Source organism: Chlamydotis macqueenii, chromosome 20 (genome assembly GCF_036417535.1).
Source record: "Chlamydotis macqueenii isolate bChlMac1 chromosome 20, bChlMac1.mat, whole genome shotgun sequence".
Classification (NCBI taxonomy): Eukaryota; Metazoa; Chordata; class Aves; order Otidiformes; family Otididae; genus Chlamydotis; species Chlamydotis macqueenii.
Genome location: NC_141575.1, coordinates 2,203,407 through 2,228,278, shown reverse-complemented (window position 1 = coordinate 2,228,278; position 24,872 = coordinate 2,203,407). Strand labels below are relative to the sequence as shown.

At 57.1% G+C, this 24,872-nt stretch overlaps 2 protein-coding genes across 6 annotated transcripts; one reads left to right on the top strand and one right to left on the bottom strand.

Moving 5' to 3' along the window:
* Window positions 1–1,731: 1,731 nt before the first annotated feature.
* PTGS1 (prostaglandin-endoperoxide synthase 1) lies at window positions 1,732–22,565 on the top strand. Of its 2 annotated transcripts, XM_086763589.1 has the most exons (11): window positions 1,732–1,860; window positions 6,886–7,002; window positions 7,106–7,246; window positions 7,764–7,907; window positions 8,267–8,448; window positions 8,555–8,638; window positions 8,965–9,211; window positions 9,770–10,056; window positions 10,809–10,956; window positions 11,289–11,664; window positions 11,780–12,754. In XM_086763589.1, the coding sequence occupies exons 1-10, from the start codon at window positions 1,758–1,760 to the stop codon at window positions 11,642–11,644; spliced, it is 1,809 nt and encodes a 602-aa protein (XP_086619715.1). In that variant the 5' UTR covers window positions 1,732–1,757; the 3' UTR covers window positions 11,645–11,664; window positions 11,780–12,754. The 2 variants fall into 2 exon arrangements, with proteins under 2 accessions (XP_086619715.1, XP_086619716.1); XM_086763590.1 differs by lacking the exons at window positions 11,289–11,664; window positions 11,780–12,754 and adding an exon at window positions 22,099–22,565.
* On the bottom strand, window positions 18,437–24,763 carry PDCL (phosducin like). Of its 4 annotated transcripts, none has more exons than XM_086763591.1 (5): window positions 24,697–24,763; window positions 23,250–23,294; window positions 22,630–22,804; window positions 21,375–21,556; window positions 18,437–20,274 (listed from the first exon to the last, which is right to left on the bottom strand). In XM_086763591.1, the coding sequence occupies exons 3-5, from the start codon at window positions 22,796–22,798 to the stop codon at window positions 19,723–19,725; spliced, it is 903 nt and encodes a 300-aa protein (XP_086619717.1). In that variant the 5' UTR covers window positions 22,799–22,804; window positions 23,250–23,294; window positions 24,697–24,763; the 3' UTR covers window positions 18,437–19,722. The 4 variants fall into 4 exon arrangements, with proteins under 4 accessions (XP_086619717.1, XP_086619719.1, XP_086619718.1 ...); XM_086763593.1 differs by having other exon boundaries at window positions 23,250–23,293; window positions 24,690–24,759; XM_086763592.1 differs by having other exon boundaries at window positions 23,250–23,293; window positions 24,652–24,757.
* Window positions 24,764–24,872: the final 109 nt, after the last annotated feature.

The following is a 24,872-nucleotide window of genomic DNA, read 5'->3' as shown; positions in this document are numbered from 1 at the left end:
CATCCCTCTGTGCCAAGTCGCCAACCTGCCGTGTTTTTATTTCTGGCGCCTGTCCACGCGGCTCGGCCGCTCTCCATCTCGCAGGCCAGAGGTCGGGGCGAGCATGGTGCCCGGAGGGACGGCGCTGCCCACAGCGGGCAGGCGCAGCCCTGGCCCCAGCACACACTGACCACACTGACCGCATGCGTACAGCAAAACCTGCCCCTCGTTTCCAGCGCCTGTTTGTCACTGGGAGGCAGCCGGTGTCCCCACCCTACGAGAGCTCATCAAGAGCCCGCTGGGCTCATTTTTGTGTCCCAGCTGAAGCATTTGCTCGCTGAAGCTGGACCCGAGGTCTTGTCCTTTTTCGGAGAGCTGCAAAGGCCGCTTGCCCTGCTGGGACGCTCCCTCCCCGCTGCTGAAACCCAGCAAAGCCCCGCAGCGCGAGCCCTGGTCCCGCAGTCCCAATCCTGCCCCATCGCCATCGCACAGCTGCTTTCTGCACAGAGCTCAGGAACCGCGCAGGAACTGCGCACCCCCCGGCCCTGCCGGGGCTTCCTGCCACTCTGCCAGGAGGCGACAGCAAAACCCAAGATAATCTTGAAACATGCCCGGGCCCGCGCTGGGGTCTCTGCCGCTGCCGCGGAGCAGCAGGGGAGAGGGCGAGTGGCCACAGGACCTGGACTCGGGGAGCCACCAGGCTTGGGACGTCACCTGAGGCTGGCCCAGCAAGGTCTGCAGCCCATCGCGCTCTCACCCGCTCCAGCCACACGCAGAGCCTCTCCCGGCCCCATGCACTCCTCCATGGGGTGGCTGGTGCCTACCTGGCCTGGGCTGGCCTCATCCTGTCCCCGCTGCCAGCAGGCTGGCGCTGAGGAGCAAAGCAGCCAGGCGGGAAACACCCAGCGATGGTTTTGCTGATAAAGTCAGCTTTTCTGGCTGTCGGTGGCTGTGGGCAGCCCGGCTCCTGGCGCCAGCTGGGCAGCGCGGCCAGGGCAGCCTGCCACAGTGGGTCGGGGGAGCTGAGCCGGGCCCACAGCCCCGCACTGCGGGGATGGTGCTGCTGCCCGGGCTGTAATGGGGTGTCACAGGGCACAGGGACCCAGGCAGGGAGCTTGTGCGTAGGGTGTGAGTGTGGGGGTCCTACGGGATGTGAAGGTCAGGGTGTCGACACAGGGATGCTGGGGTATGTGAGGACCTGGGGACCGGAGAGTGGGTGTGAGGATGCTGGGGGACATGGGGACCAGGGTAGCAGGGTGTGGGCGCGGAGATGCAGGGGGATGTGGGAACCAGGATATGGGCACGGGGATGCTGGGGGACATGAGGACCAGGGCGTGGGCATGGGGGTGCAGGGGGACGTGGGGACCAGGTTGTGGGGATGCTGTGGAACATGGGAACCAGGGCGTGGGGATGCAGGGGAACGTGGGGGCCGGAGCATTGGGATGCAGGGGGGTCTTGGATCAGATCGTGGACATGGGGATGCCGGGGGACGTGGGGACCGGAAGATGGGTAGGGAGATGCTCAGGGATGGGGGGACTGGGAGGGACACAGGGGGACCTAGTGATGGGCAGGGGGCTCCTGAGGGACACAGGGTCCAGGGCAAGGCCAGGGGCGCAGGGTGGTCCCGGGGACCCCGAGGAGGGGTACGCGGGCCGGGGCAGCCCCCCCCCCGACTTTCGGGGGCGGCCCCGTCCCGTCGGGGGCGGGCGGAGGCGCGGCAGAGGCGGGGGCGGCGGAACCGGGAGCGGCGGCGGGACGCGGCGGAGCTCCCTCTCGCCATGGGCGGTGGGTGCGGGGCCCGGGCCCCGCCGCTCGCGGGGCTGCTCCTCGCCCAGGCCGTGCTGCTCTGCGCCGCCGGGACCGCCACCACCGACGGCTCCGGTATGCGGGGCGGGGGGCGGCACCGGGGGGGGAGGGAAGGAGCGGAGACCCGGGGGAGACGGGACAGGGGAGGGGGCACCGCGACATCCCGCACCGGGGGGATGCAGTACCCGGGGGATGCAGGGGGTTGCGGTCCCGGGGGGGGCGGTACCGGGGGTCCGGGGCGGCCACCGGGACAGGTTGGGGCGTTTGGGCCAAGCCCCTGCCCAGCGCTTCGGGACGGGTCCGCCCGGGGCCGGGATCGCACCCACCGCCCCGGGCCGGTCCTCGCCCCGCCGCTACCGGTACCCGGCTGTGGGGCCCCGGGGGGGAGAGGGGCGCTGGGGCAGCCCTGGCCGCTCAGCCCGTGAGCCCCGAGGGCGCTACCCGGGGCAGAGTCCCCGCAGCACCCGCAGCCGCAGGGTCTGGCCCATCACGCCTGACCGGAGATCAACATCACCCACGAAAAAACAAACTTCCCCTCTCCCTCCCGCTGCGGCCGCGCCAGGGACCACACGCAGGGGCTGGAGGAGCCGTCGGTGGCCGGAGCGTGGCCGGACCCCAGGGCCACCCCTGCAGCCTCCCAGCTGGGACGGGTCTTCTCAAAAAGAAAGGGGAAATATTGATGAACGCAGTCAGCCGGGCCCTTTCTCACTCTCCCCAAACACCCCCCAGGTGAAACTGCAGGTTGGGGGCGAGGATGGAGGGCTGGGGGCAGCCGGGCTGGCTCCAGCGGCCTGAGCCATCATTTCGTTCCTGTGCCCACGTGCCGCAGCGGTTCATGGCATGCTGGCTCTGCTGCGGCGGGCTCGGGCTGCCCGCACACCCAGGGGCGTCGAGCGGGAGTGCTGCTTACAGCAGGCATCCGCCAAGTGAGTTGTGCCGTAAAACCCCGTCTGGAATCCCGTCAGCTCCGGCCCCAGCCCCTACAGCGCGGTTTTCTCCAGGTCCTTAACGGGGCATTGACTCCAGTCCCTCTTCCACGAAATTACCTTCCTCCTTGCAGAAAAAACGCCATCCCCGTGTTACTCTCTTGGCACTTTTCAGGTCTTCCAGTTCCTCGCTGAAGTAACGTTCTCAGCAAAACCGGCGCCCGCACGTAGGCTGCATCCCCCAGCGGGGCGCCAGCTGTCTGCGGCGCAAAGGGTGCTGCTCGGGTTTAGCCGCCGCTGCGGGAAGCCGCGTGCCCAAACCGAGAGCCCCTACAGTGTGCACAGGCCGGTGCGCGGAGCTGTGCGGGCAGCACAGGGGCGCAGGCACCTCCCCGTTGCAGGGGGAGCGGGACCGTGGCACAAGTGACCCCAGTGGAGCAGGATTGGGCTGAGCAGGCAGAGCCGGCTGCCGCAGCGGGCACCGTGCCCTTCCCGCCACCCGTTCCCCGTCCCCACTCAAGGGGACACTTCCCTGTGCTGGGGTGGCTGGTCCTATGCAAAACCAGTGACCCCGAGGTGGGGACTTCCCTGTTTCGGAAGCGTGTGTGTCTGAAAGTGGAACACGACCCGGGGTTGCTCTGAGGGCCCGCGGCTGTGGCCATGGCTGCTCTCTGGGAGTCGGGGTGCAACCCGGCGGGAGGTGGCAGGGGACAGTGGGGCTGGGTGCCCACCTGTAGCCCTCCGGGCTGGAAGGTCAGAGCAGGAGCAGCAGGAGCAAGCGATGGAGGACGAGGAGGGCCATCAGGCACCGTGCTGCTGGGCCCGTCGCAAAAGGAGGGACCCCATGGTTCTGGCCCAGGCTGTCACCTGCTCGGCTGGGCCACGAGTGGTGGGAACCAGCAAGGAGCAGCCTCTGCGCCATCCCCCCTCTGGATTGGTCGTCTCCCAGCATGGGTCTCATCTCCTGGAGAAACTCCTCCTGGAGACTGGGAACAGCCAGGACCAGCATCTGTGTGTTCTGATGGGCACAGGGTGGGACCTGGGGACCCACTGGATGAAAGCAGCTGGGACAGACGCACGCTGGGATGGCACAGCCGTGAGCAGCCCCTGGAGCTGACTGCTGCATGCCAGGATCAAAGCAAGTTTCACAACGTGAAGAAAAAAAAAAGATACCTGGGATATACATGAAAGGGCGGCTCTCTTCCAAGCCTCAATTATGGGAGGAGATATCTGATTGAGGAATTAGGGGAACTGTGCTGTGCCCCGAGGTTGTCAGCAGTGTGGCCGGGCTCCTGCTCCTCCGCAGCGCAGCTCTGGGAGGACCACAGCCCTAATCGTGCCCTCGGATCTGCTCTGGGAGACCAAATAACAGGATGTTGGGCTGAGGCTGGGATCTCCTGCTCACTTGGTGTGGCTGCCTAGAGCACTTCAACTTGACTCCTTGCTGGCTGCACCTTGGCTCCCAGCCGTGATATTTGCTCTCTCTAGACTTTTCCTCTGGCTGCGAGCAGAGCCAAGCCGGTCCCATGGCATTTCTCCGTTTTCCTCTGCAGATATTGCCCTTGGCTGCTGGCTTGCCCTCAGGGGTGTAGTTTTGTACAAGCGTTCCTGCAAAATAAACCTGGCCGTCCTCTCCACTGCCACGGCACGGCTCGCGCCGTTTCACCCGCTGGCAAACGGGAGGTGCGGCGGCACCTGGACCCCACCGTCTGCCCGAGCTCCAGCCACGGGGCAGGTGGGGCACGGACCCCACTGAGCCGGGGCGAGTGGGGGCCCCTGGCAGAGCCGCTTCTGATTCACACCTGTTTCCGTAGCCTGTGGGCAACCGCCTCCTTCCGGCACGGCCCCGCTGCAACGGGGCTTCAACCTGGGCGGTGAAGGGGAGCCCGCTGCCGCACCGGAGCCCTGGGTCTGTGCCATCCCCTCCGGCCAGCCCGGCCGTGCTCCCGCAGCGCATCCTCGGGGCTGGTGTCCCGGCTCGGGTGCGGGGAGGAGATCGCCCAGCCCCACGCGGCGCACAGCTGCGGCCCTGCTGCGCTGCTCTTGCTCACGCTGCCACCAGAAGTGGTTGCAGATGACAATCTGGCTGCGCCGCATGTGCTGCAAACAGCTCGTGGGCCTGAGGAAACCTCCCCGAATGAGAAAAACAAGTGCATGAGCCTTTCATCATCTTCAGAGCCTGCGGCCGCAGCGCTGTGTCCCATCAAGCAAGCTCAGCTCTGGCCCGGCTGTGATTCACACCAGGTTGCCTTGGCTGCAGTTCGCAGAGCGGATGTTGTCCCCAAAATCTGGCATTTTTCAGCGGTGATGGAGCACGTTCACCAGCTCTGCCGTCACGGAGCGGGCCGTGCTCCAGCGCGGGGGGCTGGCAGCAGATTTCTCCACACCTGGAGCCATCCCGGCAGCGCCGGCGCAGGATTCCTGGCCGGGGTGGGGAGAGGCACGGAGGGAGGCTCCGAAAGGATGCAAGGGGGCCAGGACGCGCTCCATCCTTCTCCCGCCCTTTTGGCTGGAACATGCCGCTCTCGCCCCACCTCCGGACCCCGCAGCGCTGACACCGCTGTGAACTGCGGGAGGAGGCGGCGCGGCCAAGCCCGGCGTGCTGCCAAACCCGCCTTGGAGGAGTGCTCCGCCACGATACGCCGTCGAGCCCCGCGCCGGGGAGAGCCCCGGCAAAGCGAACGTCTGACTCCCCACGTCAGCCGGAGAGACGGGGCAGGACACGACCTGCCGTGCCAGAGCCCGCAGCGCGGAGCATCCTCCTGGCCCTGTGCCCGCGGCAGCCCCGTATCCCCGAGGGTTGCTCAGGGTGCGGCACGGGGCGGCGCTTTGAGGTGTTTGCAAGGTTTGCAGCAGTGGAGCGCAGAGCTACCGACGTGGGAATAGCCCAGAGGAGGCTCCAGCTGCGCTGCCACGCAGCCCGCTTTGCGAAAGTTCCCGTCTTGCGAAAAACCGAAGGGGTGGTCTGACCTTAATTTATCCGAGATAAATAAGAACCTGCCTGCTGCCTCCCACCTGGCTCTGTAACAGCGTCTGGGTACATGAAAAGATCTGGGATGAAAGGGAGTCTGATGGGAGGCCTGGAAGCTCAACGCGTCTTCGCAAGCCAGCCCCTGGGACGTGAGGGATTCGGGGTCACAGCGCTGGGCACTGGCCACGGCAGAGCTGCCGGCCAAGCCCCAGGCTCTGGGACAGCCCCTGCCCTGCCCTGAGCACGCGGCCGGCTGGGAGGCTGAGCAACTTCGCAAAATTAGCTTTAATTTTCAAATATGTTAATTTTTAGCTGCAATTTCCTATGGAAAAAAATGTGTTTTCTATTCTGTGTGACTGTCTCTCCACCCCAGCGTTGGAACCTGTTCCCAAATTCCAGACGGACGTGAACCAGACCCGGCGGGGGCCTGGTGAGCTCACGGGCAGTGCGAAGCAGCCGAGGGACCCAGGAGACCCTTCCTGCACCAGCCACGGCAGCGGGCACACCGGGGACGGCTCTCGGTCCCCTCTGACCCTCCGGGCGCGCTGCCCGTCCCCGCAGCCGCTGGCACTGGGGCTGCGCGCTGCGTGTCGGTGGCACCGCGGTCCCTGAGCGCCGCGCGTCCCGCTGGGACTGCTGACCGCCGTCCTGCCCCCGTGTGCTCCAGGAGGTCTTGTCTCTCGGTGCTTTTACTCTCCTGGCACAAAGGCTCCATCCCGGGTCTGTGGGGAGCGACCCAGCTTGGTGGCAGCGCGGCTCCTGCTGCCTCCAGCCCCACGGGATCCGGCTGCCGTGGGGCGCGTGGGAAGGGGCCCTTATCTCGCGCCTGCAGGCTGGGGCGCGAGGGCGGCGGAGGAAGGGGCCAGGCGGGAGCCGGGGCAGCGAGCCCGGTGGTCAGCCCTTTCCATCCGCTCGGGGCAGCGAGGGCGGAGGAGCCGCTTGCCAAAGCAAACTTCAGCCCTGACAATCGCCGTTATTATTAGCACCGGTGCTGCGTTTGCGCTGCTCCTGCAGTGCCTTTTGGCCACATCCCTGCAGCGTGTCGTTGACACCAGACCTGGGGGCTGGGCTCGTGGAGATGGATGGTGTCAAAGCACCCCAACTCAGCGGGACCCCCCGAGCTGGACCCAGCTGGGCTGGAGCGGGGAGCCGCTGGACGTGGTGACGCTGCGGGCGCAGGGTGATGGCTCTCTCTCCCTGCAGTGAATCCCTGCTGCCTTTTCCCCTGCCAGCACCAAGGGGTGTGCGTGAGGGTTGGCCTGGGAGGATACGAGTGCGACTGCACGCGGACAGGGTACTTCGGGGACAACTGCACCTCCCGTAAGTCCCTCTCGCCCGGAGGTCCTCCAGCACCCGTGGGTCCCAGGGCCGTTAGCGGGCTTCGTTAGCAGGGCGAGTGATTTGCCTTGTCTGTGTCCCGCAGCCGAGCTCTGGACGCGCCTCCACAACCTGCTGAAGCCCAGCCCAGCCTTCTACCACTTCATCCTGACCCACTTCAGGTGGGTTTGGGACATTATCAACAGCACCTTCATCCGGGACACGCTCATGAGGCTCGTGCTCACAGGTGAGGGGCTGGAGGGGGTCTCGGGGTGTGGTAGGACTCGGGGACCCCCCAGGCATCAGCAGAGGTGGGGACGGTGTGGCTGCACTGATGCTGAGCAGCTCCCGCAGGCACGGCGGGCACAGGGCTTGAGTTACCTCACCGGGAGACCCAGGGTGGCTGTCACCCCATCACCCTGCCCAGAGGAGGCTCCCCGTGGGGTGCGGGGGGGTCAGTGACCAGGCTGCCCGTGTGTTCCCGGCCGTGCGTCCTCATCTGCGTGCTGGGCTGCCAGCCAGCTGGAAAACACGCGCAGCTCTCGGCACACCGTGCTCCCTGGGCCAAAGGGCTCTTCAGCAGCTGCACGGAAAGCAGCCCGTGGAAATACAGAGCTGGCCCTTGTTACTCACGTCCCCACATTCATCACTTTGTAAATATTTAGGTTCCAGCCCTTGGAGCTGTAGCGACACGTTCACAGGGCTCCGGCAGTTGTCCTGCGCGCCAGGCCCCACAGCGGTGACCCTCCCCTCTCTCCTTGCAGTTCGCGCCAATCTCATTCCCAGCCCCCCCACCTTCAACTCGGACTACGGCTACATCAGCTGGGAGGCCTACGCCAACGTCAGCTATTACACCCGCATCCTCCCGCCCGTGCCAGACAACTGCCCAACGCCCATGGGCACCAAAGGTACACAGCTGGCCCGGGGAGCCTGGCACTGCGCAGCGCCGGGCGTGGGGATGAGGTGCTGCGCAGCACCCCGGGTCCGTGCCCACTGCAGCATCAGCGTTTCCTGCCCACCTGCACCCGAGCTTTCGCTGCCATGGATGCATCTGCAAGGCACTGCTGGCAGTGCCACGCGGTTCTGCCCAAGCAGGAGGAGCTTGATGGCATCCCGAATGCTGCTTGAGCTGCTGGGACGTGTCGTAGTCTGCGTACGAGGGCTGCAAGGTGTCTGCGCAGGCGAGTCAGCGCTCGCCGACAGCCCTGCGGCCAGCACTGGTCCCCACGGGGACGGGGCATCCACCCTCAACCCTCATCCTTTGCAGGGAAGCAGCAGCTCCCCGACCCCCAGCTCCTGGCGGAGAGGTTCCTGCTGCGGCAGAAGTTTGAAGCCGATCCCCGAGGCACCAACCTGATGTTTGCCTTCTTTGCCCAGCATTTCACCCACCAGTTCTTCAAGACGTCTGGGAAGATGGGACGCGGCTTCACCAAGGCGCTGGGGCACGGGGTGAGGGGTGCCAGAGCCGGGGGCATGGGGGCACGCGGGGAGCGAGCAGGGGAGCGAGGCGCGCGCGGCGTTTCGGAGCAGCCCTGACGCCGCGCTCTCTCGGCAGGTGGACCTGGGGCACTTGTACGGGGACAGCCTGCAGCGGCAGCACCAGCTGCGACTCTTCAGAGACGGGAAGCTGAAATTCCAGGTACCACCCGGCACGGCTGAGACCTGCCTCAGCCCCGTGCTCCAGGGCTGTTTGGAGCCCACGTCCCTCTGGCAGCTGCCAGGCCAGAGGCTCCCAGGAGGATTAGGAGACCTCGGCCCCGGTCCCCTGTGCTGAGCACTGCCAGGGCCCCTTCGGCAGCTGCCATATCAGGGGGATGAGCTTTGGGGTCAAGCTGTTCTGTTCCATCTCGCTCAGCGCTTGCAGGAGAGCAGCCGTGGTGCCCGTAGGGAGGCAGGTCCCAGCTAGGCAGGCTTTCACCGGGGCAGTTTTCTCCCTTCCTCCCATCCTGCTCTTGCCTCCCCAAGGTGGTGGATGGAGAGGTGTACCCTCCCACTGTCATCGACGCTCCGGTCCACATGGTCTACCCGCCTGATGTCCCCAAGGAGAAGCAGCTGGCGATGGGGCAGGAGGTGTTTGGGCTGCTGCCGGGGCTCTGCATGTACGCCACGCTCTGGCTGCGCGAGCACAACCGCGTCTGCGACATACTGAAACGGGAGCATCCCACCTGGAGCGACGAGCAGCTCTTCCAGACAGCCCGGCTCGTCCTTATCGGTGAGGAGCAGCGGGGCCGCAGGGCACAGGCACCGCGGAGCACCCTGTCCCACCTCCCTGGGCAAGCCCCGACCTGGGCACTGGTCGGTCTCTGTGTGAAGGTGGTGGCCAGTCTGGCTTTAGAGGCTGGAGGAGTTTCTCTGGCAGCCTTCTGGGGATCATTGGCTTTGGTCCATCAAAAAATTTAATTTGTAATAGTTTTGTCATAGTTTTGAATTATTTTATTTTAATGTTCTATTATAAATTTACTATAATCTCTAGAAATGTAATTTTTGACCAAAATCCAGGAGAGACCCATGTCACCACATTATCTCTCAGAGGTGTCTCAAGGTCAGCCCCCTCAGGAACCATTTCACTTTTGGTGGATTGATCTTTGCTGGTAAAAAAATATTTCATTGAAAAATTCCCAACCAACTCACCGAGCCCATCGTCAGAAAGGTCCCCGGCGGTGGAAGGGTGCTGGGACACGCTGCCGTGGCACGTGGGTGACATCTCGGGGTACAGCGCCAGTAGCTGCTGCCGCCGCCAACTGACGGCTGCTTCTCACCTCCTGCCCAGGGGAGACCATTAAGATCGTCATTGAAGACTACGTCCAGCATCTCAGCGGATACTTCCTCAGCCTCAAGTTTGACCCCGAGCTGCTGTTTGGGACGCAATTCCAGTACCGGAATCGCATCGCGGTGGAGTTCAACCAGCTCTATCACTGGCATGGGCTGATGCCCGACTCCTTCGTCATCCAGGGGGAAGAGTACAGCTACAAGCAGTTCCTCTACAACACCTCCATGCTCATGGACTACGGCGTGGAGGCGCTGGTGGAGTCCTTTTCCAAGCAGGTTGCAGGAAGGGTAAGGTGCTGCTCTCCCCTCCCCGCCGGGGCTGTGGGACGCCGGGAGGGATCCTCGCGGTACCGTGAAGGCAGAGGCTGGGGTGGTGGAGCCAAGCTCGGGCACCCGCAGGGCGGCGGTGGGTTTTGGAGCTCCTCTCCTCAGACGGTGCAAAGCTCCGTGGCATCACACGCGGTCTTCTACCCAGAGCAGCACCCGACCGGCACGTCGTGGGTCCGTAGCAAAGCTGGGCCTTGGCAGCCGCCCTCGCTCGCTCTCGGGCTCTGCAGCCAACATCTCGGTGACGCCAGGAGCCTGTGGCTGGGATCTCCTGGCCCAGGCCGGGCTCTGGAGCAGCCTGGGCATGGCAGCAGCTTGTCTGGCACTGTTCTTTGCTGCCATCGCATGGATGTTTTCTTCCAAGCGACTACATCTGCATTTCTGACCCTCTTTGTGCAAAGTGTCAAGGCTGAGGCGCGGACCTGCTGCTGTTTGGGTTCCCTCTGTGACCCCAAATCACTGTAATCTCTCCCCCGTTCCCGGGCCGGTGGGTCACCATCCATCCGGGACGTCTCCTGCAGCGCTCGCTGCCCTGCGCTGGGAACAGGACTGACTAACACAAGCTTTTTTTGGGCACTGTCCAGCGATTCCCCCTCTTCTCGCTGCTGCGATGAGGTGCCGGTCTCCCTGACACCGTGCCCGGGACGCGGCTGCTTTAGTGCGGTGGCTCCTGGAGCCTTATGCGTCCTCCTCCTTGTGCTCTCGCCCTCCAGATTGGTGGGGGACAAACCATCCACGCCAACCTCTTGGAAGTGGCCGTTGGGGTCATCAAGGAATCCCGGCAGCTGCGGCTGCAGCCATTTAACGAGTACCGGAAGAGGTTCGGCATGAAGCCCTACAAGTCCTTTCGGGAGCTAACAGGTAGGGCTGCAGAGCTGCCGCAGGGGCTGTCAGGGCTTCGCCGGGGCAGCGCGGATGCTCTGCTCTCGGGGTACGAGACCACGAGCTGCCCCCCTGGCACTGGTCTTGCCCTGCAGAGCAGCCGCTCCTGCTCGTCCGAGCCTTGGCCGGTCCTGACCCTCACGCCGGGGTGGACAGGGCTGGTGCCGTGGCTGCGGGGGCTGGACGAGCGGTCCAGAGGGCAACGCCTGGCCTGGTCATGGGAGCTGCCACGTTCCCGTTACCCACAGCAAGGCCAGTCCTTGCCAGAGGCGATTCCCTTGCTGAAGCACTCTGATGTCTGCTTGGTGCAGGAGAGGAAGAGAAGGCAGCAGAGCTGGAAGAGCTGTATGGAGACATCGACGCTCTGGAGTTTTATCCGGGCTTGCTGCTTGAGAAACCCCAGCCCAATGGCATTTTTGGAGAAAGCATGGTGGAGATCGGAGCGCCGTTTTCCCTGAAGGGGCTTCTTGGAAACCCCATCTGCTCCCCAGAGTACTGGAAACCCAGTACATTCGGCGGAGCAACTGGCTTTGAGATCGTTAAGACAGCATCACTCGAAAAGCTCGTGCGCCTCAATGTGAAGAAGCGCCCATACGTGGCGTTTCACGTGCCGGATGCTGTGGAAAGCGGCAGCCCTCGGCATGGCAGCTCGTATGCTGAGCTCTAGCAGCAGCACAGCCTGCCCAGGTAGAGACGGGCAGGTCCCCCCCAGTGACCAACCCAAGGACGGTCTCGTCTTTGCCCAGCCATCGGCCAAGCCGAGCATCTGGCCTGGTACTGAATGTCCCGTTCCTTCCCGCAGGGAGCGGCGGGGCCGCGGGGACCTGCCCACCCCTGTGCTGAGCGGAAGCAGGACAGAAGATGGTCCCATCCTGGGCGTCCTCCACAGCAGCCCTCGAGGAGAGGCTGGTACCAGCTCTGTGAAACCCTCGAGTGCCTCAGGAGCGTGGCTGCCACCGCCATCCCCAGCAGACCCAGCCCTCTTGCTAGTGAATACCTTGCACTAAGCCAGCTTTGGGGGTCCCCAGGGGACGCCCACCTTCCCTGGATGCCCTGGACCCCGCTGCACTTTGTCACCCTCCATCCCCACTGCTTTCTTCCGCAGGGCTTCCCTGCTCGGGACAGAGGAGCGCAGAGCCCAGGGGCCCTCGCAGTCCGTCCTCCTCCGCCGCACCCCGTCAAGGCGCCGAGCTCCGCAAGGGCGGCGGAGGCGGCAGGGGACGGGGAGGACACGCCATAGGTGGTCACGCTGGCTCAGGAGTGGCTGAGTTTGCAGTAGGAACCTGCCCTGATCTGCTCCTCCTGCAGCCACTCCGGACCGTCCACGCCAGCCTGCCCAGCACACGGACACAGCCGAGACACAGCCAAGAAGGAACCACTGGAAAGTCTCTGTGGGAGGAGATGGGGGGAAGCATCAGACCAGACCTCCCAGACCCCCTGCGCTTCCCACCCGCTGGCTGGGACCCCGGCACGCACCGCCGGCCGCCCGCACTGGGCCACTCGGAGCAAGATGCTGCTGCCTCTGTGCACACAGCGGTGAGGTCTCTTCCATCCTGCCATCCTTACGCTTCCCTGCGTTAACAGCTCAGCAGCTGGCATCCCCAAAGCACGCAGAGCCCGCTTCTGTCCTGCTCCACGAACACACGCAGGTGTCAGCCCTCGCCGACATAATGACGTGGTGGCTGGCAGCCACTGTCACTGGCCTTCGTCCCTGTCAGATCCTGCTTCACCTTCAGGAAAATGGACATTTTAAATAATAAATGATTTTTGAAACTCCTCTCATTTCCCCCAGCCAGTTTCCAAGCTTTGTCTCGCCAGCGGCAGAGCCTGCAAGTGGGCGGGATGCTCGGGAGGCAGCGGGAGCCGCAGGCCAGGAGAAGGAAGGCTGGTGTCCCCGCTGGGACGAGGCTGGGCCGCGCGGCCAGAGTGGGCCGCGCTCGCCGGCGCTGTGCCGTGTCGTTGCCAACTGCTCCAAAAGAAATAAACGGCGCAGCTCTCCTCATCAGGAATCGCCTCGGCCAGGGGGTCTCTGAGCCCGGGTCTCCCGTGAAGGTTTGAGCTCCGCTGCCCTCCGGCCACCGCCACGCCACAGCCCTGTGCCAATGCCGCTGCACTGCCGCTAACACAGCGCTTACGTCCAACATGATGAATTTCTGTCACATAAAATCCATCCACACCTAAACCTTGCTGGCCAGCGGTGGTGTAGCCGTGAAACAGCCACAGTGAGAGAGCAGATGGCTGCAGTCTTCCCTGTGCTGAGCCGGAGGAGGGGTCGCGCCAGGGGTCCCGCTCCATCCCGGCAGGACCTCCACCCGGTGTGGTGACGGCGTGCCACGAGGCCGCGGGGGCTGCGCTGCTGCCGGCCGGACCCTCCTGGCGGGGCTCTCCACCCCGACCCCCCCGGCACCGCCAACTGCTCCTTTGCCCATCGCACAAAGCCACGGGAGACAAGAGGAGAACCAGAGTCCTGATCCAGGGCGCTGCCCCGAAACCTGGGGCCAGGCAGCATGTAAGGGGCAGGCGGGGGTGAGGAGGACAACAGACGTGGTATCTCCAGGTGGAGACAGCCCTCTCCATGCTCTCTGCTGCCATTCCCTGGGGGAGGATGAGGATGGATGGGGCTGTTGGCCATGTGGAGAGGGGGTGACAATCCTGTGATGTCCCACCTTCTGCCCTGGAAGTCTCAATCATTTCTTGTCACACCAGCTGATTTTTTTTTTTATCCCTGGTCGTGATCCACATTCCTCAAGAGGGGGTTGTGAGGCATTTCCAGGCAGTAGTAAAACCAGTTACAGGGAGGTGTTACAGGAATTTTAAACCAGGGAGATTGAAAGAGCTGTGCCTTGGCAGGGATGCGTTAGGAGGACGTCATAGCAAAGGAACATCTGCAAGCGGAGACTCCCACGGGAAGAGCCTTCTCACTCGCTCTCTTTAACCCTTCAGAAATGGGATGGTTTTACCAGGATATTATCTGGACTTCAGTTTCCCTATGGCAGGGAGGCAGAGGAGCAGCTCTGACCCATGGAGGCACAGCAGGAAGGTTTGCTGCGTGCTCCGGGTCGGCACCGCCCTGCCCAGCCGTCCTGGCATGTGGAGACCCCAGTCCCACCGCTCCCGCGGCGCTCCCAGCACCGTGTAGTGTGGAAGTGCTGAGCAGCAAGCTGAGAGGACAGGGTCCTTTCCCACCCCACGGTTCCCTTTTCCCTTCCTTCCCCTCCAGGTGGGTCCACCGAAAGGACCAACACCCGCCAACAGCGCGTCAGGTGGCAGTGGTGGGGGTCTGTCCGCAGGGTCTGCCCCGCCACTGGCTGTACTCTGCGCTGTGACCCCCCCGGACCACGACCCTCGCTGTGCTTCCCTCGCTCAGCCAGCAACGCAACGCAACGGCAGCAAATGGGCAGCAACACGCAGTCCAAAGACCATCACAGCGTGTCTCAGATCCCCCCAGGGATCCACGCGCCCCGTGGCCGCAGCCAGCTGGAGCACGCTTCCAGAGCCCGCGTAGGACTGCCCTTGCCCTGTGCTCAGCGGCTCCGGCCTCGAGCGTCCTTCCCGCTCTGGCTAAAGGCACAAGCTCGGCTCGTTTCAGTTAGACCACAAACATCCTGCTTTTGTTTGTGGCTATCGAAGGCTGCCAGCATTGTTTTGGTACCGACCGATAAGCGTAGGAGAGCCCGTCAGGCACACGGAGCTGCCTAGCTGCTCTCTGCCTCCAAGCAGGAATGTTTCTCCAGGAACAGCTCAGCTGGGCCGACACGGGCAAACCTGACGTCTCTCCCCGCCCTGCCACCAGCTCCCCGCGCGGCACAGCCCAGGGCAGCAAAGCGTCTCCCTCCCGCGCCTCACCCTTCTGCTTGCAGCAAAAGCTTTGAAAGTTTCCTCACAGGACCAATGCGTACCAGCCCCAGGCACAGCATCCAACACGCTACTGACCCCTCCTCCTCCTCCGCAAGCCTGGGGACCCCCAGCCCCGCACACGGAGCTTCCCCCAGCCCAGCACCGCCGGCCTTTCTGTTTTCTTTGCTGGTTTTTCAGCCGTGGCAGTTTGCAGAAATCACTCACGTCCTCACCAGCTTGTCCATCACCATGCACAGCCACGTCCGAGGTAGAAGACGGTAGTTTGCGTCGAAACGCGGTGTTCGGTTTGGTGCATCCACCAGCACCGCCCAGCCGAAGCAAGGGCTCCAAGCGTCCCCCGCCACTGCGAGCTCTGGGGACGGCGCAGGGCCATCCTCTCATTTTTTAAGCAAGTGCCTCCGAGAAGCCCAGTTGCAGCTTGCCTGCACGGGGTCAGAGGACGGCACTTCCTGCGTTCATGCAGCACGAGACTGACCAGAGCAGACCAACCAAGGAAGATCAATTATCTGCAATGCTTTTTCATGCAAACTGGTCCCTCCAGCTAGAGGGAAGGGCCGAGGTTGCAGCTGGGGTGCAGCTGCTCTGGGATTTCCCTGTCTGGGCAGCCCGCACCCCTCCAGCCCCACGTCCGATCAAGATCCACGATGCAAAGTCATCTAAAGCCCACGGTGGCAAAACCAAGAAGGGCCCCAAGGCTGAATGGAAAAGCAACGCTCCGCCTGCGTCAGTCACCCGCGGTCCCCCGGCCCGCCCCAGCAGGCCCCTTGCGGCGTGAGTCACGCCAGCCACTGCACAGGAACATTTGTTTAGAATTTCAACAAAGGCGTATTTTGAACATTTCAGAAAGAAGAGGTACATTGGAGGTCAAAAAAAAATGACTATGAACTTTTCTTTTCTAAATCTTCTGGCCTGGCACCCGGGCCGGCACCGTGATTAAACGCCCGCGTTAAGCTCCCCCCGTGATTTCATTCCTGCCCTCACCAAGAAGCTGTCTGCGTTTCCTTGCACGTTCACATTCTGTGGCGAAATTCTGCTCTTTGTGCTGGAACATCGTTAAACGTGAGCAAACCCAGGTGATTTCACGCTCCTCTCCCAGTGCAGAATTACACCCTCCTGTGAAACCCATTGTTTCTGGCTGCCCTCTCTGCAGCAGGCTGCTTTTTCCAAAACAAATCATTTCCCAGAGGCACCACAACCTACCCGACAAGAGTTTTTCCAGCTCCTATTGATAGTACTTCTTCGAGATGACAATCAGACACAGAGATGACAGACCTGGGACGTGTATCCTCTTGATCCGCAGGGCGTACCACAGAAACCAGGCCAGGCTGCAGCCAAGGTGACGCACGAGACCCACCAACCGGAGAGCCGCGGGAAAAAGCCAAATCCATCTGGGCCGCGTCTGCACCTTTGTCCTGCGCTTGGGAAGCAGCAGATAGAAAATGGGACAAAGAAAGGCCAGGCAGCAAAGACAGAGCACGTATCTCAGCTGGAAGAAGTCTTGTTTGTAATCTTAACCAGGCGTTAACTTACAGTCGTATTTCAGATACGCAACTCGTGTAAGCGTCTCGGAACACTTTAGGGTGATAAATACCAACCTTCTTGTCCAGGACCGGCTGCTTCCTGTCTGAGCTCTCTTGTCCTCTTGAAACAAAAATATTTAAGAAAGTTTGCTTTTTATTTATGGTGCTTAGATGCTGGCAAAGCCTCCCAAAAACGTTAAAACGCCAACAATGCCTGCGTAGCTCTGCCAGTATGAGACAAGGTGACTCCAGTCGCTTTTCACCGGGACTCCAGACTCCCTTCGCCTCTCGCAAGCGACGTTCGTATCTCAGACCAATTTCATCAGATGCACTGAAAAAGCAGAACTGCTGGTGAGAGGAGATGGGGGAAGAAACACGCGGGAGATGTCAAGAGACACGAGCACACAGGCTGGTGCCCGCCCGGTCCGGAGCCCGGCGCTGCCTCTGGACGCCCCTTCCCGCAGCTCGCTGCCCGGGCCCCTGCGGATCTGCCGGTGCTCCCGGCCCAGCACACGCAGACCCTCAGGGAGCTGTGGCTCAACACAGCCGGGCAAAGCAACTCTTTCCTCCCTTCAGCTGGTGTTTAGCAGCACGATGAACAGAATCATAGAACGGTTTAGGTTGGAAGGGAGCGTTAAAGTCACCTAGTGCAACCCCCGCCTTGGCAAAGCAAGATGAGGTCTACCGACAAAATATTCAAGCGTACAACCCCCCTCAGCCACCAGCTGACTCATTGCTACCAGCCGCCGCACCAGAGCCCTGCACGCACCAGAAACCGCTATCACCATCTATCAGCTTTCTGCCGAGCGCCGTGCTACGTGCTGGGGAAACTGCTGTGCCAGAAGAGATAGATAAAACAGCTCTTGACAAAATTAAAAAGCATCCTTTATTCAAAACCAAGCCGTTTAGTAGGAATGCATCAATTTAAATGAGGTTCTGACAGTGACAGAGTACAACGGCTTCGGGGGAAGGATCGACCCAAAAACCTGCACCTCTCCATGCCAAGTTGACTGTTTCATAAGTCCTATTTTAGGGGCAGGTGTTTGTACCGTTTCACTTTCACTTTAGTCCCCATATGTGTACACAAACACATCCCAACTCTTCATGTGGTCAGGACCACATCTAAAATCAGAGTCAAAGCAGAATTTAACGCTTCAACCAAAACATTTACAGTTACAGTGTTAGCGTGAGTTGTAGTTTTTATTTGTATTGAATGGATGAAGGACACCACTTACAAATTACTAACGAGCCTATTCTGAATTAGTTTTACTTTGTTATGCTGTTTGATGCACCTTAAGAATGCTGGTTATTCTAGGCCACACAGTTACCAGGGGTCAGTTTGGAAGGATTTATCTTCGAGAACGGACAAGAGCATGGGCAGCAGAGCCCAGCGCTGCCAAGGACGCTTCTCAGAGCAGCCGCTGCCAGCCTCCCCTCCCTCCTCACGTTGTGCCGCCTGCGCAGAGAACAAGCAGCAGTATCACAGTGCATCTTCTCTCTACGCCTCTCGCCCTCGTGCTTATTATATTCTTCCAGATCAATGATTAAGTGGATTCAGACCTTTTTTTCCTCATTGCTACTGGCACTGTAACCCATCAATCATATACCTGAACGCTGGAGATTAATAGCCAGGATGACTCCTGGCAAGGTGACCTTGCTGCAGGCCACCCAACACAGAGCAGCAGGAGGGGTGTTGATCCTATTACAGTTTTGCTGCCATAGCGGGGAAAAAAAAAAAAAAAAAAAAAAAAAGCACTTTATAAAAATAAAACTTCAAAGCAAGTCAAGCAGTTAGCTCTCCCCAGACACCCTCTCCAAGCCAGGTTTTATTGTGACGCTAATATGCACCCTGTCTGCATGACAGACTTCACGAAATCTCATCCTGAATATATATTACAGCTACTTTGATTGTTTTTTTTTTTCTTAAAAGTGCTGATACCCATGCTCAATGATTTAATTTCATATAACTTTCTTGTTTTTCTTCCGTGATTCCAAGATGAAAAGAACTAATCTCTTACCACATTTTAAAATCTGGATTTCTGCCAGTTCCCTTAAAACAGCTACAATTTGTGCCAATTCAGTAATTTTTAATTACATATTATTTATTTTTCTGCTTATACGACTTTTTAAAACACAGTTCAAATAGATACAATTACAAATTCTTCTTTTTCTATCCTAAGACCCATTCGTAATAAGAACCTAGTGCTTACACAGAAACATTTGCATTTCTCCCTGGTGTTCCAAAGCGCCTTACATAAAACTTGCAATTAAATTTAATCATTAAATACGGCATTACACTGGGTCATATATTTAGGTAATGATAGTTTACTTTCCTCAAAATTAAAAAATAACAAGCAAAGTAAGTAATGCGTGAGAAAGCAAGCATGTCGCAATATCAAATGAAGTACACAGAAGACAATTCAGTAATAACCAAGTACAGAGCGCGCACATGCAACGCGCTCACGTGTGCTACGTACATTGAGCAACTCAGCCGCAGCATCATCTGGCCAGTAAAGCTTTTCCTCGCTCTGCGTCATCGGAGGTCTTCGTGCTTGCATTGGCTATGAATTGCTAACGGCTTCCAGCGCTACGCAGGTTATCTCCGGTATCTCACAGCTACGGAGCAGCAGACTTGCGGGAAGCAGGGTGAACTTTAACGTACTAGAGGCCCTGAAAATTACTTCCCCATATTATGATCTGATTTATGAAGTAAGTAGAGCACTAACAAAATAAATAAACACACCTTAATAAAACCGTAATCACTGACAAATGGTAATGCGAAAGGTGCTGCAGGAGGGAAGCGTAACATACAGCAGTTGCATTCAGTAGCGATGACGTTTGTGCTTGGCATGGCACGAACTTGGCACGGCTGCCACTACGTGGCAACAGTTCGGCTCCAGGTTAATAAAAGTCTTGAATGCTTAAAACCGTCTTTATTTGCAGTCTCAATTCCTATCTTAGTGAGTAGGTGGCCACATCTGAAGCCAACTGGTATTCACATACACTGTTTCAGGAAACCTGTAAGGAGACTGAGCATACACAGCTGAGGACAACATGTTTTAAAAAATGTAAGTGATCTGGAGAACAGAGACGGCAATACACAATTTCCTAAACCTGCTGAATTGTGTTAGAACTTCATGTTTAACAGAATACATTTGAATTGCATTAAAGCAATTGTTTCAGTGTGTACTTTAACGAATTAATTTAAGAAAATGTTAGGAGTTCTTTATGTTATTTTCAACGAGCAGAAGCCAAAGTGCATGGAGGGGAAGAACACACACCCACGCTAAGGAAGAAAGAGAACAATCCCTAGCACAAGAACATCCCACAGTACAACTACACCTACTGGCCCCTTGGTGTAAGTGGTTCAGTCTATTTCCAGATCACTGTCTTCGCTGTAACATGCAGATGGATTACGTATAGAAGTCAGGAGCACTAGGTCTTTTTCTGGAAGCAAACCACATTCCTGCAGAAAAGCCTCCAGGTCTACAGCAAAAAAATCTTCTCCAAGCTGGTCAGTGATTCGCACAAAATTGCCGATGAGCTCACCTGCCTTATAGACCAGCAAAGCTGGCAGAGCGTTATTAGTAAAGCGAGCGCTAGCACCAATGAGCGAACTCTTCACCCTGCAGAATTTAACTGTTGGATACTCAGCAGCCAGGCAGATCATACAGCCATTCAGGGATTCGGTGCCAGGGATATCGTCTTCGTAAATATGGATCATGATCAGCGTGCTCTTATGCTCTTTATCAACTGTGTCCAAAAACGCCTCCCCACTGGTAATCTCAAACACCTGTTTAAATTGCTGCCCGCTGTACAACTGCTGTCTCATCTCCTCCATTCGCTGCTTCCTGTACCGCTGTAAGAATTCCTCATCATCTTCATCATTATGAATCATGTTATACTCTTGTAATGTCATCTAAAAAACACACACAAAGATACATGAAAAACTATATAGGTCACTTACATAATGAGAATTTAAATCAAGAGGATTAATCTGGGTCACTGATCTTTAATAACAGCAAAGTGCAACCCATGAAGGCTCAAGCACCCTCTGTACTACACTCCATTGTGATCTAATTAGAAACCATGTCCAGTGGGAACAGCGATTTCAGCCTTGGGTATTCTAGCTTCCACAAGCTGCACTAATAACACAAGTGGCTGCTCCCTGCTCCCACTTTAATTCAGGTTAATGGTGGCTATGTGCTTTCACTAAGCTATGAGCACCGATTTGGACACCATGCCTGACCTAAGTCTAGCTTCTTTTTCATCAGCTTTTTCATTTAGTTTCCCAGTTAACATTTTTTGGCAACCAAATGCACTATCTTGTCTGTAGAACTGAAGTTAACAGGATTTTATGTATTTTGTATCTGTTCACTTGCTTCGTTAAACATATTTGGATCACTCAAGGTATAGAACAGTGTGGCCAGCTTTCACCATCTGAAAGCAAGAAACACGGCCTGCTAATCAATAACTTCCCTGACTAGAACTGTAAGAGCTTAGTTATACAGCCTGGCTGATCAAATCCCTTCACTGCTTCCAACGTTTTCTATCTTTGGAGCTCAAAGTTAAAGCTAAATTCTCAACATCTGCTCAGTAAATACAAAATCAATAAGGACCCCTAAACTCGTTGTTTTAGACATAGGAGGCAGTATTCATAGATTTGCTGTACAACTCTTCATATTCATCCCCTACAGTTAACTTGATAAACAGAGAAGGGAAATATGGGAAAAGGATTTGGACTTCTTCAGTACAGCAGCTAAATTGCTTATTTCTTAACACAGGGAAATGCAACGCTCCTAGAATATCACTAAAATGCAAAACAATTACACTTGACAACACCTGGCAAATACAATTGCACTATGCCTCTCATACCACTGCTGCGCTGCTGTTCACTGGGGAGAAACAATAGATATCTACTGATAGAACAAGGATTCCTATGTGTTTCAGGTACACAAACAGTAAAACTGAAAATGCTAAACATTTAAGTGGCATTTTAATCCCTTTGTGCCATGCTACCTTTCCATTGATTTTTTCCTGAAGCTCTTTCTGCTTCTGCTTATCGGTCTCTTCATCTAAGTGAGATCTGCATGTCACAGACAACTTTTTTATAAGTCGTTCCATTTCTCTGCGCTGCTCCTGCCGCTGTTCAGTCTCCAGTTGTTTAAATCTTCGCCAGTCATTAATGACTCCTTTGGGACCTGAAATTAAATATGTAGGCTTTTGGTATAAAAGGGTAATAAAATTACACCTATAATTCAAAATTCAAGTAATAGCTTATAAGTCAGCAATAAAACAGCAGCCCTGTCATGAACATTTGTATACCCTGTAAAATGCTGAAGTGAAACGAAAGAAGTAATTTGCCATTGATGTGTCCTTTAGTTTGTATCTGGTATTTTGTGTAAGAAGACTAAGGCTTATCTAACTATGCTACTCTCAAAACTGTCCCAAAGATTATTCCAAAGATTAGCATCTGTGCTCTTGAAACAGAACCCCCAGCCTTCAAGAATTCCCCGATCATTAGCTTGGCTTTTCATAAGACCAAAAATAATGATGGGAAAGCACAATTAGGTTTGCCAGTGCTCTCGTACAGAAGTACATTCTGTGACGTACAACAGTGTTCATTCTTACAGACTTCACCCTGCTGTTACCTTCCTACCGGGACCCAGTGGAAAGAGTTACTTTTTCAGATCCTCTCTAAGTACGCCAGTTTAGTACTACAATTCTTCCAGTCTTCCTGCAGGTGAAAGATGCGAACACGTGCAGGGAGAAGATTTTTCGTCATTCTTACAGGAACCATAAAACCCAGACGAAATACCCCGTGGATCACATCAACGGCCCACACAGACCAGTATTGTGTCTCTGACAGCGAGAGCAGAGAACGCTGCTCCGGGAGAGCCCGGCCACTTTCTGCCTGTTCCTCACATACTCGCTCAGCACCTACATCTGCTAGGTTAGGACTGCTAGCGGCAACAACTGTGCAGCCGACAGGAAAGAAATTTATGTGTTATCAACCAAACTGCACACATCAGCTTTGTATGCAAAGACTAACTGCTTTAGATATAACGCCGAGGAGTCTCAGAGGAGAAGTCAAACATAAAATAAAGAATCAGTTATTAAAAATAAGGTTAGACTATAGCCAGGAGATAATCAATCTCTGACCCCAGTATGCATAAAAATAGGACTTTCTTTTTGAAAAATGCATTTTAGAAAAACACATGAATCTTCCAATAAACAAAGTGTTTACAAAACAATTAGTTTGACACGACGATACCTGTGTTGACCGCGCTGCCATCACTACTAAGCTCTACTTCCCCAACGCTTTCAGGAATGGTGCTCTCCCCTTCTTTATCTTCCTTCTCACTGTCTTCATCCTCACCCTCGCTACTGCTGTAATAATACTGCAGCTTCTCACCGAGCATTTTATCATCCAAAGTAGTCATGATGTTCTAAAAAAAAAAAAAAAAAAAATTAATAGAGAATGTGTCTCATTCAAAATGCAGCAGGAGATACCACTTTAAATGCACAATAATAGTCCTTTACTTCCCCAGAGCAGCTTTTTAGCCACATAAAGACCACACACAGCTCACAGTGCAGACAGTAATGTCAGTTAACTTTCAGTCACAATTTCAAACTCACTCAAGTTAAAACCTTTCTGAATGGAACTGCTTTGAGACTCGCTGGTGCAGGAACACGTTATACGTGTTCTCATTCACGGAGAATAAAGTTCCTAACTGCGATGTGGGGTCTTATCAGCCTCACTCAGACAGCTCCCTGAGGTTGATTTCCCAGTTATTGAAATTTAAATTTACAGTATTATTTGCGTTATTTTAACAATTATTTAATTACATTGGTAATTTTTCATCTCAAATAATCAAATTAAAGTGTTCTGACCTTTATTCCTTTCCAATCTTTCAGAGACAAGCTTCTATCACAACCTGGAAGAAATTTCAGATTATATAAATTCAAATTGTCGAAGACAATCTCACAAAAACTTTCGCAGAAAGTCAGCACACTTAGAAAACACAACTCATGCAAGGAAAAAAGTTTTAAGAAAATGTACCCACGTTTGCTGTTCAACAAGAAAGGTTACTCTCAAACACAGAAAACACACTTCCTAAGCACTGAGACAGAACACACAAATCCTTCGTGCAGACAGTGCTACAATTTAATGCACCTCACTTCCAGGCTAACAAATAATGCATCAAAGAAAGATCTTCATGTCTGTCATCTTTTCACCTGTCCACTGACCACATCGGTCATCTTCACAGAATTCAACAGCATCCCGTTTGAATGGCCAACACTGAAAGGCAGATGCTGACACACCAATAAAGAGATTGCAAGTATCCTCAAAATCCTCACTGTTCCCGAGTTAAACACTGTCTTTATCCAAAACATCCCAACATCTTCTGCTAAACAGAAAGGAGCAGCAGCAGAATCCACCCTCTTAAGCTACAGAACCTCTAAATGCTGACGCTGTCAGTAAGTGTCTCGCATCAGGAGAACAGGAAGATGAGATTTTTTCTGAAAGCTGAAGAACCACTGAGCACCTTAAGGGTTTGGGGCTCTCTCTCCACTGACTCCCTCCAACACAATCCTCTAGAAGAGCTGCTGGTCGGATCTCATCCTGATGGGAGATGAAAAATGCCGGAGAATCGCTCTTCTTTCCTGGGTGAGGGGCACAGGGTGTGAAAAGAGCACCACTGCGGTCAGCTATGCAGCTGTGGACCTGGGATGCATCAACTACATTTACACATCCACGAAGTTTTATCAAAAAGGAAAAAAAAAAAAAAAAAAAGAAAAGGCAATTTTAATCAAACCGGTTGGTTTGGGCTCACACTTAACTCTGCAGGGCCCTACAAGCCAGCCCTGTTGACGCGTACGTGACAAAGGCACCCCGAGCAACGCCTGGGTAACGGAGGGCTTTTGGATTTTCCGCCAACCGCCAGCAGGTTCTGCAGGGGTTAAACCCGGATTAAGGGATGAGGGAGGCGGTGGCCAGATGGCCCAGGATTACGAAGGTGACTGCTCAGAGCGCCGCAGAGCGACAGGGAAGAGGCGCCCCGAATTCGGGCACCGCAAAGCGGGAATCTCTACAAAGGCGGGCCCGCAGCCAGGGCCGCGGCAAAGGCAGAACCCACACCCGCTCGCTTTTACAGAACCGCGCTAGCGCTCCGAACGCCCCTCCGCAGCCGCGCCCCCCCACCCCAGCTCGGCCGAGCCCCCCCGCCCCGCCCCTCCTCTCCCACCGCCCCGGGCCCTTCCCCGCCCAGACCCGGCCGGGCCGCGGCCTCACCCGCTCGCCGCCGCCGCCTTCCGGGGCCGCGGCCTCACCCTCCCCCGCTCGCCGCCGCCTTCCGGGGCCGCGGCCTCACCCTCCCCCGCTCGCCGCCGCCTTCCGGGGCCGCCTCTCGGCGGCGCGGGGCAGGGCGGGAAGGAGGCGGCCCGAGGGGAGGGGACAGCCCGGGAAGGGCAGCGGCACCCCCCGCCCCGCCGCCGCGGTGGAAGGCAAAGAGG

What these genes read in the sequence shown, in the direction of transcription:
- PTGS1 (XM_086763589.1), top strand. Translation starts at nt 1,758, where the DNA reads ATGGGCGGTGGGTGCGGGGCCCGGGCCCCGCCGCTCGCGGGGCTGCTC. An exon ending in CGGGGACAACTGCACCTCCC is followed by an intron (nt 7,003 to 7,105) that starts GTAAGTCCCTCT and finishes TGTGTCCCGCAG; the next exon opens with CCGAGCTCTGGACGCGCCTC. An exon ending in CCAAGGCGCTGGGGCACGGG is followed by an intron (nt 8,449 to 8,554) that starts GTGAGGGGTGCC and finishes CTCTCTCGGCAG; the next exon opens with GTGGACCTGGGGCACTTGTA.
- PDCL (XM_086763591.1), bottom strand. Translation starts at nt 22,798, where the DNA reads ATGACTACTTTGGATGATAAAATGCTCGGTGAGAAGCTGCAGTATTAT. An exon ending in TGGCAGCGCGGTCAACACAG is followed by an intron (nt 21,557 to 22,629) that starts GTATCGTCGTGT and finishes ATTTAATTTCAG; the next exon opens with GTCCCAAAGGAGTCATTAAT. An exon ending in AGGAAAAAATCAATGGAAAG is followed by an intron (nt 20,275 to 21,374) that starts GTAGCATGGCAC and finishes TGTGTTTTTTAG; the next exon opens with ATGACATTACAAGAGTATAA.